Source organism: Lissotriton helveticus, chromosome 4_1 (assembly GCF_964261635.1).
Source record: "Lissotriton helveticus chromosome 4_1, aLisHel1.1, whole genome shotgun sequence".
Classification (NCBI taxonomy): domain Eukaryota; kingdom Metazoa; phylum Chordata; class Amphibia; order Caudata; family Salamandridae; genus Lissotriton; species Lissotriton helveticus.
The window spans coordinates 1,440,354,844-1,440,374,360 of record NC_136063.1 but is presented as its reverse complement, the minus strand read 5'-3'; the positions used below and the strand labels follow the sequence as shown (position 1 = coordinate 1,440,374,360).

General features: G+C 44.8%; 1 protein-coding gene across 1 annotated transcript in view; it reads right to left on the bottom strand.

Moving 5' to 3' along the window:
- LOC144829159 (leukocyte elastase inhibitor-like) overlaps positions 1-19,517 on the bottom strand; it is a 415,450-nt gene that overhangs the window by 183,731 nt on the left and 212,202 nt on the right. Inside the window, exon 7 of the mRNA XM_078688016.1 lies at positions 15,554-15,671. Within this exon, the coding sequence (XP_078544142.1) occupies positions 15,554-15,671 (118 nt within the window). The remainder of the gene's footprint in view (positions 1-15,553; positions 15,672-19,517) is intronic.

The following is a 19,517-nucleotide window of genomic DNA, read 5'->3' as shown; positions in this document are numbered from 1 at the left end:
GCCTGCCGCTTTGTGCATGCAAATGCTAAGCATGCATATTTAACCTTGCGGCGGGTGCTGCTTCAAGTTGTTGTCAAGCTAATGTTACTGGGCAAGCGACAGTTTCCCTACCGTTTCACTCTGTCAATGAACGCACATTATCAGAGTGTAACAAGCATTAGTACAGCAAATGTGGGAGTTTAATAAACACAGGAAGGTCAATGGCGCATGCCAAGTGTCGATCTGTAAATGGTTCAGAATCTTTGCGGTGCAAAAGGTGAGGGACAAACCCCCAAAAACCCTCTAGAAATGGACCAAGGGCCTTAACACGTGAAAGCAATTCCTATGAACACACTATAGTATTGTATAAAAGTTCAATTGTATAGATGAAAAGATGAAAGCAAGAGTCTTGTAAGATGTTCTCCTTGCTTTAATACAATGACAAAATCACAGGGTCCAGCCAACATGTGTTTTGTCTTTAGGGTAGTAATCCAAGACTTCTTCATGGCTGTTGAGAGAACAATAACTCAGACCTATAAGCCGGTGATAATTCCAACCCGGCTGGTCATAGGAAACCCAAGTACATCTTCTGAGAAAAGACTTTGTGATTCTTAATACATAGCAGGCCTTGGCGGATATGATGTGAGCCGTTGTGAGCTGCAGACTCAATTAGGTCAGGCGGAAGTGTAAAGAGGCCGGAATGTGCCTCATAAGTCTGTTATTATTAAAGAGAGTACGCTATTAACGTGATCCAAGCACTCCCAGTACACAAAAATGTTAAAGGAAAGTCTTTTGATCAGCCTGCTCACCAACTGGTTTGTTTAGGTGAACTCCCTTTCCCTTCAGTCATGAACTCCCTTTCCCTTCAGTCATTCTTTGCATAGGTTCTGCACTATATTTGAATTCACCCATGTCATTTCACAGATATTTGCATCTTCCACCTTATAATTTCCATACATCATCTTGTCGGACTAACAAAAGAGTACCTCAGACATCACAGTACTTTGCAATTGCATTGCCATCTAAGATGGTGACCGCATTAATGTTCAGGACAAACGGCATCAACTTAGAATCAGAGAGGAAACCTAAGGTGACCCTCATTTCAATTTCATGATGCAAGGCCATCTTAGATAAGAGGATTCCAGATGGCCGTACAATAATAGTGGCAGCTGCATGTCTCCTTCTAGGTTACGTTCTGCCCATGTCAGTGTGGTTGGATCTTCTTTACTAACAAGAACCTTCGACACACAAATAGAGTTGTTCGATGTAGAGATGGATACTTTCAAGACACAATTGCGTAGTTGCACTATAAACGTGAGGGTGTCTTCACCCATTTCTTTGCACTTCTTCAGAACCGCGATAAAGACTACTGCCTCCATAACTCAGCACTGGCATATTGTTTTAGGCCTCTGAATGGAAGCAAAAATAATTAAACGAGGACAAGTGACTTTGGAACTTTAAATGTTGAAGCTGCACGCTATCTACAATCTGCTACCCTTATAACAAAAGTGCAGTTGAATTGTTTTTATTTTTACCATTGTTCCATTCAACAAACTAATAAAAAGAGACATACAAAAGGGTCCCCTGTGATAGCTTAAGATTGAGAGAATAATGGTGGACACCTAGGAGGCCTTTAGGAACAGCCTAAGGTATTGTGGCCTGGTAGAGCAAAGGCTTGTATCTCACTCAAGAGAGACATCTAGTTACTGCTTGCAGTACTGTACTTTTGTGAGAAATTATTTGTAAGAGATTCACCTTTTTTGTATTGTCACCCCAGATTTTCCACCTTTGCCAAAGCCTATATTTCTGCTGGCTTTAGAACTCTGTGCATTGTACCCGTCCCCTGCTAACCAAGTGCCTGTGCTCCCCATTTATATACTGTTGAATTGCCTAACTCCTAATTGATATATGTAACTTGACAATATGTCCGTAGTACGCGATGTGGAAAGCCTAACAAAAGCCTGGAAATTAAATGCCACTAGTGGGCTGCAGCACATTGTGCCACCTACTACAGTTGCAGTGCAAACATGGCATTAGGCCTCCCTGTGCACCCTGATAACTGCAGTTTTAAAACTGCAGTGACGATTGTCAAACTCAACTTTTGACATTTAAAAGGAATGGTTTTACCTATTAATGAGCAACTCACCCCTATGCAAGCCTTGCAGCTCACAATGCAGGTTTCGTGGTTTTTAAAAGTAGGACATGTAGAAATGTAAAGATAACTTGTCCTTACAATAAGTAACACCAAAAACCAATTTTCACTGTAGGAATGCTGGCTCAGAGAAATAATGAGAAGAAATATTAAATCCTAATACTGTTAACTCAGCAAAGAGAATAGCTAGAAAATAATTGAACAATTATTTTTCATAGTTATTAAAATTAGACTTCAATAGTGAAGGTACATTTTTAATAAATATTAAGGAACAACTTTTAGAAAGTCACCCTTCACCTGCCTGGACTGTCAGAAGACTAATTAACATAAGCCTGTGCCAGCGGTCAGCCTGTGACCAATCCTTGAATATGCGTCGCATGAGGTGCAAAATGCATCCCAGGAGCAACCTATATACGCTGACTTGTATGGGTAGAGAAGAATCCTCTGAGCTCAACAGGATTAGCAGGGTGGGGCCCATTCTTGTGTATTATCAATCAATCCAAATCTTTATTTCGATCACAAGATCATAAAAGATATACAAAATAGCTGCATTTGGTTAAAATCAAATTACAAGTAATCATTAATGTTAAAAGCATTAAGATTTGGCAATAAGTCAAAGAGTGGCAGTTTTCAAAGTTCTCCATGCATCTTGATCAGTCGATTTCGAGTGTGCCACATCGCAGTTAAAAATGTTGCCACAATTGGCGGAGATAAGTCTGTCTTTAAGATTCTGTACGCTGGTGAAAATGTTCTAAAACCCAGGTTTTTAAGAAGGGGAACCAGCCAGAATTTCCTGCTTCTCTGGTAGGCTCGGCAAAAGAAAATCACATGGGCCTCATTCGCCTTTGTATGGTCGCATGCCGGGCACTTTTCCGTGGGCGGCCGACGCGACCATGCTTTGGTGAAGGACATTAAAGGAAGGGTCCCGTATCTCCATTGCAGGAATAATTTCCTCGTTAGGGCAGGGGTCATGCCATCCAAGACACTTTCCAGGTTGTAGAAGTCTTTAATTTTGATGAAACAGCGTGACAAAGAACCCTCACGCGCACCGTCCAGAGCTCGAGAAGGCATTTTATCATAATATACCCTGGACAGCGCTTTCCTTGGGATCCTGGTGGATGTACTTCCCGGGTCTAACCATAGGTCCGGTAATCCGAGGATCTCACAGATTGCCTTAATGTATTTTAGCCAAGGAATCTTAGTTGCGTTGGGTAGGGCTAGAAATTCCTGCAGCTCCAATCTATAGTGGAGAAGATCTTGGCTACTCTAAATGCGACGCCAAAATGTTAGTGGCCTGAGCCCTAGTTCCTCCGTAATGGGCCTCACGCCCAGGTCCAGTCTCAAGGGTAGCAGTGGGGTACTTGGTGGAAGAGCAGTCAGCTGCCTCAAAAATTTGTTCTCTGTAATTAACAGAGAGGATGATGGAATGTGGCCCCACATCTCACCCCCATAGTGGACCCCCCCCGTGCCTGTGCTTTGTAGATTTGAATAGCGGGGCTGAGAGGGCGGTGTGATGACTTGGTCGCAATTCTCATGATTCCACCTGCCTTCTGGGCCAATTTAATGTTTGCCTTTGACTGATGTTCCGCCCACGTGAGATTCTGGTTAAGTGTTATTCCCAAATACTCTATAGTGTTAACCCTTTCCAAGCGCACTGTGCCGAGCAGGGGGTTTGGGCGCTTGAAGGGCGTGGGGTTTAGGATCATGAATTTGGTTTTCTGCTGTTTAATTTCAAGTCCTCTTTCCGTGCAGAAATCCAGGAAGCCGTCTAACACCCGCTGTATACCCATCGGGGATTTGGACAGCAGCAGGGTGTCATCCGCAAACATAATTGCGGGCACCCTGCTGCCTGTCAATTTTGGGGCGTCGGTGTTTGCAATTCCCGCCAGGTGCGCGATTACCCCGTTCACAAAGAGGCAAAACAGGGTCGGTGCAAGCACACAGCCCTGTCTCACCCCTCTGCGAACGGGGAATCTTTCAGTTAAATTGCCACTTCTCCCGCACCTGACGCGTGCAAAGTTGTTGTGATATGGTCTCATCAAGATTGCAAGAATGTCATTGGGAACACCTAGCTCTTCCATTACCCTCCACAGTTTTGTTCTTGGCACCAGATCGAAGGCGGCACGTAGGTCCACAAAACCGTGTACAGGGTGCCGCCCTCGATCAATGCAGTCTTCCAGTACATGAGGTTTAATCTGAACAATTGATCAATTGTAGAGACCCCACTCCTGAAACCTGCCTGAAATGGGCTCAGGGTGTCCGTTTCCTCAAGCCAGTTCTGCAATCGGTCCAAAATCAGCCTACCGAACAACTTCTGAGACACGTCGATAAGGCTTATTGGACGATAGTTGGCTGGGAGGAGAGAGGAACCCTTTTTATATATTGGGACCACCTCTGCGCCCAGCCAAGTATCCGGGACGTCCATTCCCCTAAGGATTGCGTTAAATATTAGCAGGAGATAGGGAGCCCATATCCTTGGCTCCTGCTTATAGAGGTCTCCAGGCACTCCGTCGAGCACCAGTGCTTTACCTGCTGCCAGGCCCGCAATTGCTGCCCGGACGAATCTTTGGTGGCTAATGCTCCAGAGAGTTCCTCCCAATATTGTTGGTCCCACTCGGCCTTGGCATTTACCAGTAGTGTCTTATATGCCCGTCTTCTGGCTTGTATCTCCTCCCTACAACTACGCGCCTTGATAGCGAGTAGGAGTGCACGTTTCGAGTCCCGGCATGTGGCATTATACCAGGACTTATTATGCATCCCACTGGATCTAACAGTACCCTTTAAAAAGAGATCAGACTCCATGGTGCTAATTAATTCTCCATGTGTTCGCCATAGCTGGTCTCTATTTTTCACATTCCCCAGATCTGCACCGAGATCAAAAACTTTTTCCAGCACAGGGGTAATTCTAGCGTAAAGCCTGGGTAACTTATCGCCACTTGTAACCAGTTTCCCCCACCTGACTCTTCTCCTGTTGTTCTCCAGGAGTAACCCTGTCTTTGGACTTTCTTTGTCCTGACCCAAGTCCTCGATGCCTGGTATGGCGTATTCGAGTTCGAGGGCATTGTGATTGCTATCCCCTCTGTCCAGTACCCTGAAATCGTTGATTCGTTGCCAGCAGGACAATTGGACTAGAACGTAATCTAATCTAGATTCCCTTCCTATCTTGTTGTAGGTGCATTTACTTGGGGTATCTGATTTAGTACGCCCATTACAAGCCCTTAGACCATGGTTGAGGGTGAGTGCGGTGATCTGCAATGCAAGAGAGGTCCAGGCTCTTGGGGGCGGTGCCAACGTAGCAGGTATCAGCCATCTTAAATCCTCCTCTAGGGAGGGTCCATCAAGAAGGCCGGGCGATGGCTCGTAGTGCGAGTTCAAATCTCCTCCAACCACATATGGGAGGTCTCTTGGAATTTCACTCAGGAAGGCCGAGAGTTCCTCAATGGTATTAGATTCGCGTTGCGAAACTACAGGTCGCGAATAGACATTTATTGTCATCAACTTGGTAGAATTTGGAGATTCTAGAAGAACCAGTAGTATGTCATCTGAGTCAACTGGTAGTTTTCTAGCCTGGCAACCTAGATGAGAGGCCACCCAAGTAGCCAACCCTCCTGATGGACGTCCCCTACCCCCCCATTTAGCAGGTTTTGAAAACACTGCAAACCCCGGTTGTGTATGTTCCTCTCTTGCCCAAGTTTCCTGAAAGAGGCAAATGCCTTTTGAATTGACAAAAGAAGCCCACTCCGGACTATCAGTTTTGTTTCCCAGCCCGGCTATATTCCAAGAAATCAAATTAAGGAATGGGGTTCTTGGGGGTGGTAAAACGTTTGTGGCGAGGTTTGCCGTTAGATCTTGTGGCAAATCCTCGTGACCGGGCCCTGATTTCCTACCATTCCCCAGTATCTCAGTTGTGGAGAGACCAGGATCTTGGCACAGCGTAAGATCATTAGAAGCAGTTATCCCCTCTCGTGAGACTTGGGGTTGTTCACAGAGGGTGAATCCAACCTCAAAGTCATCTGGTTGATGCAGGTCCCTAACTGTCGGCTTAAGCAGTCAATCAACCATTTCGAGGCTGCTATACCTATTTGAGGTCTGGAGGTAAGCTGGCTGGTGGATTCTGTAGGGTCCCGGGACTCCTCTAGCTCTTCCCCGCCCTTTCACCCCTCCTCCTGGTGCTAAACTCTCATCCCTCTTCATCGCCATATTGAGGTAAATATTCGGGGGCCGTGCTCCAATGGGAGTAGGTATCCCTCCTCCCATCACGATCTCTCTCCCACTCTTCTAATAATTCTTGGTGGTATCCCCATCTTTGATCTTCTGAGTGGTACATGTTCGATGGGTAGAAGAATGAGAGAGGGAGAGACTGGATTTGGCTCACTTGGTCTTCAAGGGCACAGCTACAGATGTAAGAGGCTGTCCTGTGTTCTCTAAAACTAACCACCACACAGTCACCTCTAATTGTTTTCCTCGTGTTTCCAACCCAGTTGGTTCGCCTCACCATAAGAACATCGCTAGTTGTACCATGCGGAAGAGGTCTATATATGGACAACCAGTTAATGACTTTGTTCCTAAGGGAGTTGATCGTCTCTATGGCAGTGGATTTTAGCTCGGGTACTCCCACCAAGATGACTGTAGGGGGAGGCTTCTGGTGGTAGGTTCATGGGTTTAATTTTACGAGGATTGTTTGGAATGTTGTCTCTGAGTTTAGGGTCACTATGGGTTTGTCTGATGAAGAAGCAGCAATAACTTTGGGATCTGTGGTTGTAATTGGGGGGAATGAGATGATGGCTGGGTTAGTGTAGGCAAGGTTGTTTTATTTGTTGTAGTCTGGGGTTGCGGGGTCATAGTTTTATTGGATTTGTGTTGTGCATTTTGGGAATTAACTGTGTCTTTTTTCGTAGTGCCCTTGTTGTGGTTTGGTTCCAACCCCCTTTTAGCTCCCTTGATTTCTATTTTCAGGCTATCTGCCAGCTGGACTGTGAATTTTTCGATGTTGACTAGTCTGGCTTCGATCTTAATCAGCCGGGCTTCAAGGGGGGCTAGAAGGGACCTAAAAAGTGCACCTATGTCTGTGAGTGTTATGTCCTCACTAGAGGAGTCCAATGAAATATTAATGGGGTGAGAGGAAGTACCCTTTGATGCAGTGAGTACTGGAAGAGCCTCCGCACTAGTCTTGGAGAGTTGGCCAAGGGTGTTACTACCAGAAGTGACAACATCGTTTACGGGGGTAGCCTTAGGTGTTTTTGCCCTACATCCTCCCTTTGTTTGTCCTCCTTTCCTCTTTTTTTGGATTGCCCCTTCCCTTACCCCCCTTGCAGGATGCGAAACATTATCGCTCATAGTGGCTATGGCAGAGTCAGAGCCAGAGCCTGAGCTGGGGATTAGAAGTGGGATAGGTAGTATTTGGCCCACCGGTGGGGTCATTAGACTCACGTCCTCAAGGTCGTTTAAGGCCTCCCTGGTAAGGTTTGGGCCAGTGGTTGATAGATTCGCCTCCAGCCCCTCGAGGTTAGTAATGATAGCCTCTGACCTTCCTTCAGGGGTCTTGGCCAGGGCCAGTGGGCCCATTGATGATCTCCTCACCCACTCAATTTCCTGGGAGATGCGTCTTTCAAGCACGGAAATTTCATCTATCAGAAGTGATCCCGCCTTGACAAAATAATTATCGATGGTGCCTTTAACGGCTCCTGCCGCAGCCAGCGTCGATTTGCTCCTTGTTTCACTGGTGCACATCACGACCTCAGTGTGGAAAGGACCAGGTGGCGACTGGGATAGTTGAAGATTACAACCACAGGGGGTAGCCCGGTCCCGGTCTCTGCCGTCCTCGAACGGCCTCAAACGGCCAGCCCTTTGCCCAGGCTTAGCCCCGGCCTTAGTCCCGTGCGCGTGTTGTGGCGTGCTGATATAGTGATGAAAGTGGGCGGGAAGAGACACCAGGTGCGCTGGGATGCGCGTTGATTCCTGGTTCTCTCTGCCCCAACGAAAGGAAAGGAAAACGGCTGCGAGCGGCTCCCGCGGAGAGGGGGCTGCGAGCCGTAAATAGCCTGAAGCAGGGGGGCGGGAAGAGACACCAGGTGCGCTGGGTTGTTGATGCTTCCTGGTTCTCGCAGTCCCGGCCCCTGCAAGCGTGCTGGTGAAGATCCCTGGTTTCAGCTCCCAGTGGGTTTATGCAGTGTCAGTCTCTCTGCCCCAACGAAAGGAAAGGAAAACGGCTGCGAACGGCACCATGTATTATCTGTCTTGGTGCTGAGGGCTCTGCTTATGCCCTACCAGATTTCTGCCTCTAGGTTTATTATGGTTACAGTGCCTGTCTCAATTTGAATTGTAGTGTCAGATGTAGAAGGACCCTCAGAACACTATAGTAAACTCCTCACTCACACACTCAGCGAAGTTTAGTATGGCAGAAGGCCTTAGGCATTTTGTTTTTGCCCCGATGCATTGCATTTCCAACCTGTTTGCAGAAAGGCTAACAGAGACTACTGCTGAACTAGGCAGGTCATGGGCCAGGAACTTTTACCCCATTAAATATGGAGGGGCCATGAGACCCCCCCACCCACTGGCTAGTGTCAGGCATAAATGTGGCGCCTCCGGCACCCATTTCAGAAGCTTTTCTGGACCTGCTGGTCCAGATCAGGAAGACCTGGAAGATTAGAAGAGGATTGGATCTGCGGTGTGAGACCCAAGAGGAGCCCTAAAGGATGGTACCTGCTCACTCTTGTACAAAGCACAAGGAAGTGGCCTCCAAGGGTCAGTTGGCTGACCTCCTTTGTGGCTACGGGAGACAACAAGCCACAAAATACCTTTCTCTGGAAATACTCAGCTGACCAGTGGCAACTAGACCAGGACTGGATTTTGCAGTTGGAGTCTGTGTGACACCCTACGGGTCTCGAAGTGCATCTACTGAGGTCTTAAAAGTATACTCCGGTGTTTGGTTGGGACTTAAGACTAAGGGGCCTATTAGGATGGCGGGCAGTGGTCCCGCACCAGCAATTAGGATGCCACCGCCATGGTGGTAGTGGCATACCCCAATCAACAACATTGTGGCGGGCGGTGCTCACTGCACCGCTGACCACAATGCTGTGGAAGCACCCTTTGCATTTGCATGCACAACTTGGCAGGCACCACGCGGTGCCTGCCACGTCTTGAATTCACATGCAGGGGGGACCATAGGTACCCCCCCCACCCCCATGTGCACCCCCCCAACAACCTGGGGGCCCGCAACGGGCTCCCGCATTCAGGCACCACATGCCTTCCGCCATGGAAAGGCACTTCTCCACCTGTATGGTAATATGGAAGGCGGTGTTTTGCAGACACCGCCACCATATCCAGCCCCTTTGCCACCCGGTCGACTCGTCAACCGGCGGAAAATCGGTGGACGGTCTTTCCGTACGCCGGGGTCCCCCCTGCCATCGTAATATGGCGGGGAGGAAATGGGAGGCGGGCAGTTGATAATTGCGTGTGGATCGCCACCACCCATATGGCGGAGCCGATCCAACCGCTATTATAATAGACCCCTAGGTTAGGAGGTAAAATCTTTTACCAGGATGAACCTGACTGGTGTTTCCAACCCGCGCTCTCTTGCGGTCAGCCTAAAATTCTGCCCGGTCCTGGTCTATTGCGACCATTGACTATCTTGTGGTGCTATTTTCTCTAAAAAAAGTTATATCACCTGTTCCCCTTATTGAATTTTTTTCATTTTGGTGTCATTGTGTTTATTAAATCGTACTCTGGTTTTTAAATTTATTTTGGGAGTTTTATTGTTTTGCATTTTTACTTTACTATTGCATAATTACTTTACACATTACCCTATGTTAAGCTTTTTCCATAGCTAACAGGGGGTTGTGTTCAGGTTCATCTCGTCCCTTTGAAAGCCCACCCTAACATGGTCACTCATCCCAAATAATAATCCAATTTCTTACGTTATTACAGCTCTTGAACAGGACACAAAAAGAACAACTCCTCCGCCATCCTCCACAACCTCAACAACACACCAAACAGACTGTGCATCACCCAATACCACAGTAGGGCCTTTCTCCTGCACCCATTACAATCTCAACAAATAATTGCTGCATTTTACAAAATGATTTTGTCCAATCAATGTAGTGCATGAGGGCCCTCTAGGTCTAGTGTGTGAAGGTCTCTCCCCACTAGTGAGTCTGGGCATGGAAAGAAAACCAGGAGTTTATTTGTCTGGTTGAGGTGGAAAGGGGACCCCAGCTTGGTAGAAAGTCTGGGTTATTTACAAGGACTACCTGTCAGCGTCTCTTCCATTGTGAAAGCTTGGATCTTGTGCACAAGCCTGACGGCTAGAAACACTACTTTCCATGACAAAAATTGGAGAGGACAAGATTGAGCCGGCTCAAAAGGGGGTCCTATGAGCCTAGTGAGGACTATGCTAAGATTTCAGGACGAGACTGGATGTAATCTGGGAGGGGTAATCCTTTTACGCCCTTCCATAAAGGCTTTAATGACAGGGACTCTGAATAGTACTGTTTCTTAGTGTTGAGTGAGAAGACTCAGCCTGTTCAGAAGGTTCTAGAGAGGGACTACAGACAACCAGAGGAGAATTGTGAACCATGGCTTCCTAGCCCACATGGGAGCTACTGGGAGGACGGTGACAGAGGTTTGCCAAAACATCTGAATCACGAATCGTGAGAGAGGCAGAAAAGCGTAAGCAAATATCCCTGAGCAGATCATCCATAGTGCACTGGGGGACTGGGTCTACAAAAGGCCTGCACCGCAACAGACTATTGCTGACCCACACCTGCAGAGAGCGATGGGTGCTGACTCAAAACAACACTATATCTTATATAGGCCCTCCGCTTGAGGTCACTGTGCTGCCAGGAACTCTTGGAGCGGAAGCTTGTATAAGCAGGCATGGAAAACTATAGCGATGCAGGAGGTCATCATGCAGAGGAGGTGTATCACTGTTTAAGGGTAGCTGACAATTTGGCAGAAAGACAGCAGGAGCTGAAAGGCTTGGCCCCAGTGTGACTGGGATAAGCTTTCCCGGTGACTGAGTACAGTATTGCCCCTAAAAAGGGCTGTATTTGTAGGGGTTGGAGGTGAAAACATTGATAGTGAAACCTAGATCATGGAGGAAATCGAAGGTGATTTGCGTGTGAACCTAAAACTGCTGCTTGCTTGCACTCAGCAAGGTATGGGAAGATGTGGACGCCGCTCTTCCGGACATGAGTGGCTACCACTGCAAGACAGTTGGTGAAAACTCTGGGGGCAGAGGTTACATCAAAGGTCAGAACTTTGAACTGAAAGTGCTGTAGGTACCCTTCAAGTCGGGGGCAGCCATGAAATTGCTGTGCTGCAATAATGGAATGAAGTCCTTGAGCATGACAATGTGGAAATGCTTCGATAGGATATACTTGTTGAAGGGCCAGAGTTCTAATATGGACCCAGGAGACTGGTCTTTCTTGGGAATTAAGACAGTATAGCGAGTACACCGGTTTGCCATGTTCTTGATGATGAGTGGGCTCTATTGCCCCCGTCAGTAAGAATGTGTTCTGGAGGAGCTGTTGGTGTTCTAATGAAAGGGAGTGTTTGCAGGGGGGTTTGTTTTGTGGTGGGGTAGTGTGCTTCAAGCAGTAACCCTTGTCTGTAATGGACAACCCATTGGTCTGAGGTGATGTTTCGCCATTGTTGAAGGGACCCCTGCAGACATCCCCAGACAGGTGTTGCGTGATCGATGAGGAAGAAGCAACCACTGCTTGGTGGGTGAGGCTTCCTCAGTCGCCCCATATCTACCCGTGAACTTGGAATGGTTTTCTTTATAGGCACCCCCTCAAATAGATCCAGGAGGCGTGTGACTGGTGCTGCTGCCTCTGGGGCAGTGGCTTTGACACGGTCACAGAATTGTGAGTGACTAAAAGTTACATGGGATGATGGAGACTAGATAGCTCCTACTGCTTTGGCTGTGTCTGTCTTTTCTGATTTTTTCAAGCATGCGATAAGCTTGGAGGCCCAAAGAGGTATTTCCCATCAAAGGTCATGTTGATCAGATGCTGCTGCACTTCTGGCTTGAAGCCAGAGACACAGAGCCAAGTATGTTTGCAAATCAGGACACTGGAGTGAATGCCTCTGGCTGAGTTGTCAGCCACATCTAGAGCACACATAATGGTGGTGATGGAAAATCTTCGCCCTTACGCTATCATTTCCTGAGCCCGTTTTATATATTGGTCGAGGAGATCCTATATTAGGTCACACATTTTATCATAATGGCCACAGCAATATCTGGAAAACAACCCTACGGAGTTGTTGATCTGCCAATAAGTTGCAAAATGTCTGGTAACTCACTTCCTTGCTGCTTCGATTTTCTTGCTTTATCTGGTGACAGGGCTTCCTCAGTTCCCTGTGCATTTGCCGGTTTATGGCCAGTGTGCACCACCAGCGAGTCTGGCGGGTGCTGGTCTCTAATTTAGGGTGGGACAAGGGTGACGGCTTGCGAGTGAATTGTTTTTTAAATACACCTTTGGGCGACTATCCTAGTCTTGATTGGGTCTTTAAAGACATCCTGTGTAGGCTTAAGCACCCCCTTAAGCATGGGCAAAAACTATATGGAACGCAGTGTATGTGGAAGAGTAGTACTAGGAAGTCATCCTCCTCTGCAATAGAGTGTAGGCCTACCTTGTGATACGTGGCCGACCTGTGAATTATTTTGTGGTAAGAGGTAGTGTTGTCTGGAAGAAAAGCTTGGTAGGGTAGAGATCGGAGTTGTTCTCACCTGTTGGTACATCCCCATACTCCTGAGGCTCTGGGTCATAGGGAACATTGTGAGGGTTCTAGTGCTGAGGGCTTCCATCCCTATATGAAGAATGTGTAGAGCCATACCGGGAAGGAAGCTGATGTCCCTGTGGTGGTGAGGGGGGATGTAGAACTGGTTGGTACGAAGGAGGAGGTCATCAGGTCAGGGCACTGGAGCCCCCGCCTTGAAGCTTTTTCAGAATTGGAGGGGGCTCCAATACTATCCGCTCTTCAAAAGCCAGCTTCCTCTTGTGAGGAAGTGTCTCCTGCATCTTTGCTGGGATTTTAACCCTATGAATAAACAGTCTTCACCATCGAAAGTCCACCTCCTTCTGAAGGCGTTAAAGAATTGGCAGCTCCCGATCCTCAAAGTCTGCTGTGGGTTGTAGACTGGGCGCCGAAAGCTATTTCAGCTTTGAGGCTGTTCAATGTCGACTGAAGTTTTGACTCTCAGGTGCCCATAGGGACAGCGCTAAGACCCCAGAGGTTGTTGAGGGAGCGGTTTGCATGGAGGTGGGCCTTGTCTCGGGCGGTTTGCTCAGCACTAGGAGTAGAGTTGCATCCGAAGGCTTAGATCAGTGCCGCCTATACCTGGGAGGCAGTGGCTGCCCAGAAGGCTGTGTCCGTGATTTTGGGTCTGAAGCCTGGCCCTGGTGGGGCGGTGAGTGAGTTGTTGGTGAGAACTAATACTCACTGTTGTCATCTTCCGACGCTGGCCTGGCGTGGGCTGCAGGTCTGCGATCTCCGAGTCCGAGGGTGAATCGGGTTCAAGGCTAAAGGCTGCAACTTGTTCAACCTCGATTTCTCCTTCCACTTATTAGACGTCTTCCCTAAAGATGTTGGGAATATCGTCATCTTGGTACAGTTCCATTGTGCATCAAGTAGTCCTATAATCCTGATGGTCCTTTTGGAACGGAAGGCGAAGCAGGCAGAATAGGAGGACTTGTTATGCTCCTGCGGCATGAAGAGGTTACAAACTGAATGGTGATTTGCCCCTGAGTATTTGGAAAGGCACTGTGAACAGTGGCGAAAGGGCGTGTTTGCCATTAACATGATTGCATTCTTGAGAGCATGTGCCAATAGAATAGGCACAAGCGGGTCAAAGCCATGAGCAGGGTGTCGATGAACCCAAAGACACGGATCCAATGGAGGAATCACTGCAGAGGTGGGGAAACCTTAGTGCAAAGACGGATTGTCCAAAGGTATTGGGAGTGGAAGACTCAAGAGGCCCTGATGAAGAGCTCCACATGGCTTTAAATCAGAGCCTCAGTGAAGTATGTCCAACCCCGATATCATAAGAAAATAATCTGACTATGGAGTCAATACCCATGCCCACTACCAGTCGCAGGAGGAATCCCTATATCTCATGACTCGAAAGATTTCTTTGAAGAGGAAGACGTTGTACACGTCCGAGCCCAACACTAGATGGCATGGGCATTCAAAGCATGCACATCTACAGCTTTACATGCCAAGACCATGGGTTTTCAAGTTACAAGCTTCTTATCAACCGTAAGTCAAGTGCCAAATGGATGTTAATTGAGCATGGAAAAAAGAGATGTCATATGCGAGGCATGGATATTCACAATAAAACAGTTTTTCCTAGGATTAGTATTTAATCTGACTACATTTAAAATTAACGCCAAGTGCTAGCTGTGTTGGTGACTGTGTTCGCCACCCGGTGAGTTGCATTCTCTGAGAAGATACTTCCAAGTGAACATAGCTTGTGCGAATCAACTGACATTTGGTTGTAAGCTAATGGACATTTATGTTCATGGGCCCCATTGTTTTCCAATGAGAAGATTCAACTAAAGTAGGTCTGAGTGACGGACTGACAGGCTACATTACTAAGAACAGAACTAGTTTGGAAATATGGTGCAAAAAAAGTGGACCATATATTATCCTTGCAAAACACATCAATACATTTTAATAGTGTCAACACTTCTTCATTTTCACCGTTGAGTCTGCATTTCAAATCTGTTTCAAAGCAGACTCCACTTCAATGCATAGCTAAGCAGCTCCGGAATTCTAAAATATACAGCAGGTTGCACCATGTACCTGAAATGTTCCAGAGAAAAGGAAAAAAAGATTGTCTCTGTAAATATACGAATCTGGAACGGGTAGTACAGACCATCAGTCTGAGCAAAGAAGTGGGGTCTGTCCCTCAAAATGGTATCACCTATGTTCACGTTTCTACCTGATATATGGAAATAGATTCATTCAAGTGCGAGGGTTGGTAGAAGCTGTTTTAAGCATGACTTGAGAATGCCCCCTCATGCAAGATTAAAGACGTGTGCAAGTGCATCAAAAGGGTTACAGGTTTCCAGCTTTGGAGACCACTGGTCATCTAGGCAAAAATGAAACTGAGGAATCGAGATAGTAAATGGTAAGAGGAATAGGAGATATATCGCTCAGCTACAATTTTTAGGGAACTCATTGCAAGTAAAAGATACCACACCCCTTTTCCAGTTCCTTAACTTGTACCAAATTTTAAAAATGTGTGCAGCTTGATTTAAAAAGAAAAAAACATAAATAAATCACGTTTGTGAAATGTAACTTTTCATTTGAAAGAACTGATTATTATGGACTTCAGCTCAAAACAGGTTCTGCAGACCTTTCGTGTATCATGCACCAATTCTGAAGAGAATATGTGGGTGATAAGGAGGTGCTCACCTTCAGTTTTTTCTTCTACCCAGTTATTAATTCGTCCTCTGGCTCCTTCATATTCCTGTTGGAAGTCAACTTGCTCTAGCTCTGACAGGTAGTATTTATTGCAAGAATCCAGGAATCCCTGAAAAAAGGAGAAAGAGGTCAAAGTGAGGGGTTACTAAGAGATCAGTCAAAAGTTCAGTTTACGCGTGGGACATAGTAGCCTCGGTCGAAAATATCAACAAGGAGGTAACTGCAGAAATGACCAACGATGCAAACCTCTCATGAGAGAAGCCTGCAGAGTGGACAGAAGGTACAAGATAGTTGGGTCGGTAAGGTGACTAGAAGAGGCTTTAAGGTGGAAAGTGTGCATGCTTCTTTTCAAGGGCAGAAACGTCAAGGTAGGGATGTAAAATACTGAGGAAGCAATAGTAAAATCAAAGGTGAGAAGCAGCAAAAGACTGAAGCGACAACTATCAGGAGGTGGAAGAATAGTCATAAGAGATTAGGTGGAGATTTCAGTATAAAATACACTGGCGTGTGAGTGAAGGGTGAAGACAGTTACAAGAACATGGTGCTGCAGAGCAGGGCTAGAACTACAGATCTGGCACAAGTGTAACTACACTGTCACCAGTAAGTAGTAGTAGTAGTAGAATGTTATTTGTTGATTAATTAAAATCATTACAAACAAGAGAAAAGAACCAAAAAAACAAGCAAACAAATATACACAAAGCAATTAACATCCTTAAAATAATCCACCAGTTATGAGTTGATAAATGACATTGACAAAATATTAAAACATTACATAAAAATAATAAAAATGCTTTATACTTGCTAAAGTGTCTTATGCTAGCAGCAAATACTATTTTAGCAGCATTTAACTAAAGTGACATGTGTTAGCAGTAGGTATTATAAATACAAATGTTTAGCTGTTTTCCATTCGCAAGCAATAATAAAGTGCAATGTGCATCACTAGATTAGATTGTACTACTAGTCCCTTAAGCTGGTATAACATTATACTTCAAACAGCTCTCCAGTTATATTCCTAAGATATTTTACTGCAAAATACATTTACTTAGTCCATCAACTCTTTTGAATTCCTTTTCTGCAAATGATGATGAACTTAACAAAAAGATGAATAAGTTTAATATCGACCCCACTCAAACAGGTAATAATTGCATTCATACATGTTCTAACTCCTAGTTCATTAAAAATCGGTTTAAGGATAGATTTCCAAGCGACGGCCAAGGCTGGGCATAAAGTTACAATATGCATTGGTGTTTCCTCACTTAGCCCACAAAGCCTGCAAATACTCGATGACCATTTATTATCCCATTTTGTAATTCCATCTTTTGTCGGATATCTTCCCAACCTCAAGTGCATAAATTTATTCTTAATCAAAGGTTTTAGATGCTATGACAGATAGGGTTGGGGCGACAACCTACCAAAAGAGTTAGCAATTGACCAGAAATTATTTTTTTTCCTTAAGTCCTCCTTATCCGCTATAGTCGTTAGTAATGCGGCTGTTTGATTAATTTCTTTCTTAAAAACTATTTTACTCCTCATTTCATCTTCTAATTTTGAGCATTCATAATTACATAAGCATTCATTTAGGTACAGCTGCCAATTCTTCGAATATTCACCTTCTGAAATTTCGAGCCAACACAGCTTTACTAAAGATCCTTCATCTGAACGGACTAATGATAATATTGACTTAAAAAATGACAATTGTCGCGCTAGTAATTGGTTCTTCAATCCAAATTCCAATCTTATATTGGCACGACTGATATATTTAGGGATCTTAAAAACGGTTTTATATGTCCTAATTTCTATATCGTCGAGCAATTTCGCGTCTTTGCCCCTAAAGATGATGGAGCAATAGTCCAAAGATGGAATTAACTTTGCTCTCATCACCTTCATTAGATGTTCATAGTTAGGGCATGATAATTTGTCTCTTAATTTTCTAAAGGCAAATGAGAGAGAGGAACCCCTGGCTTCAAGATTATCAAAATGCTGCCTAAATATCAGTCCGTCATCAAAAGTAATCCCTAGATATTTATATGATTTAACATTTTCAATTACCAGGCCATTGATATTCCATTCTTTAATCCTCGGTTTCCCTTTTCCCATAGTCATTATTTTTGTCTTTTTTATATTAATTGTTAGTCCATTTTGTATGACATAAGAATTAAAAGAATCGATTAACCTTTTTAACCCTATGACTGTTTGGCTCATTAAGATGGTATCGTCTGCATATTGCAGATATTTAATCTCTTTACCATAAATCGAAGGCAAATGCGATTTAATATTTTTAAAATGAGCTGGCAGATCGGCCATAAAAAGATTAAAAAGGCAAGGAGCCAAAACACAGCCTTGTTTCGATCAAACATTAGTAGCCAAACGACGGGTCATATGTTTTCCATCGACAATTTTGATCTGCAACCAGGTGTCGGAGTATAAAAGTATAATCATTTTTAGTAGAGTTTCCGATATACCCCAATTCCTTAACTGCCACCAAAGAGTATTTCGCAGCACAGAATCAAATGCGGCTTTTAAATCAATGAAACACACATATAATCTTTGCATCCTAGTTTTGGCTCTCTCATCTAATAGTGTTAATAAAATCAAATTAATATGAGGTGATTCACCCTTTCTAAAGCCAGTTTGAAAGTTAGGAATCAGCTCCTCTTTTGTGGCCCAAGCTTCTAAATCATCCAACAGGCGAAACTTTTTGCATCTACGTCTGTAAGTGTGATTAAGCGAGAATTAACCGGATTATCCTGGGGGCCACATTTGTATATTAGTTGTATAATACTTCCATGCCATGATAACGGGATAAGGCCTGATTTAAGTACATCATTAAACAATTACTTAATTTAGCTTTAAATATTGCATTCGGAATACCGTTTGGACCTGGCGCTCCGTTGGATCTAATCTTATTCATCACTTTTTTTACTTTATCGAGCGGCCAGGGCTCAATATCCACACTACATTGAGGGGGATGAGTACAATCCGGCCTCCCTCCATTTGTTATTTTATACTTGTAGGTAGGACTATTACTATTACCCCCGTCAAACGCTGGGCCTTGGGTATCGATTTTTAAACGACAAAAGTTCACCCAACTTGCTTCATCTACATTAGCACTATTGCTTCTATTATTACTATTCTCGATGTTGTTAATTATGCTCCAAAATAACCGCAGATCTTTGGATTTACAAGCATGATGTATCTTTGCCCATGTTGATTCATAAGGAGCTTGCTTTGCTCTCCAAATTTCCCTCTTATATCCCTGTTTTTACGCTCTGATTTTAAGAGATATAAACAGCGATAGCCTTTTGTTATTCCTGTACTTTAATCTTATTGCTTTATTAAGCCTTCTTTTTAGATATAGTAGGTGGGAAGAATACCACCCTGGTTTCTTAGGGTTCAGCGTTATACCCCTGGAGGACTTATCCCTAGCAAATTCAGCAAACAATTCGTCACACAAATGTGACCATAAATCAACCATGGATTTCCCTTCACCATGAGCAGACTGCACATCCTGTATTAAACAGGCAAGGACTCCCAAAATATTTTCCTCTGTTTTTTCATTCCATGTTAGCCTTTTAAGATTAAAAGCTGTTGGAGCTTTTATCAGAGTCCTACTTTCTGGCAGATAGTCCAGAGCTAGATCAAAGAGAACCGATTGTGATCATTTTCAGTCCTTGGGACTATCTGGTAGCTTTTTACTAAATTATATAATTTCTCAGACATTATAGTATAATCTATTACAGAAGAACTACCTGCTTTGTTCAAAAGGGATATTATCCGGGTCATGCATAATCTTTAGATTGTATTTTTTAAACTCACAATCTGTCCATTGAGCTAAACATTTTAAATCAAGTGTCTGCTTTTTAAAAGCAACAAAATGCATGTTAAAATCACCTGAGATAATAAATACTGAGTCCAAATGATCAAAATATAACGTTTTTACCATTCCCCATAACTG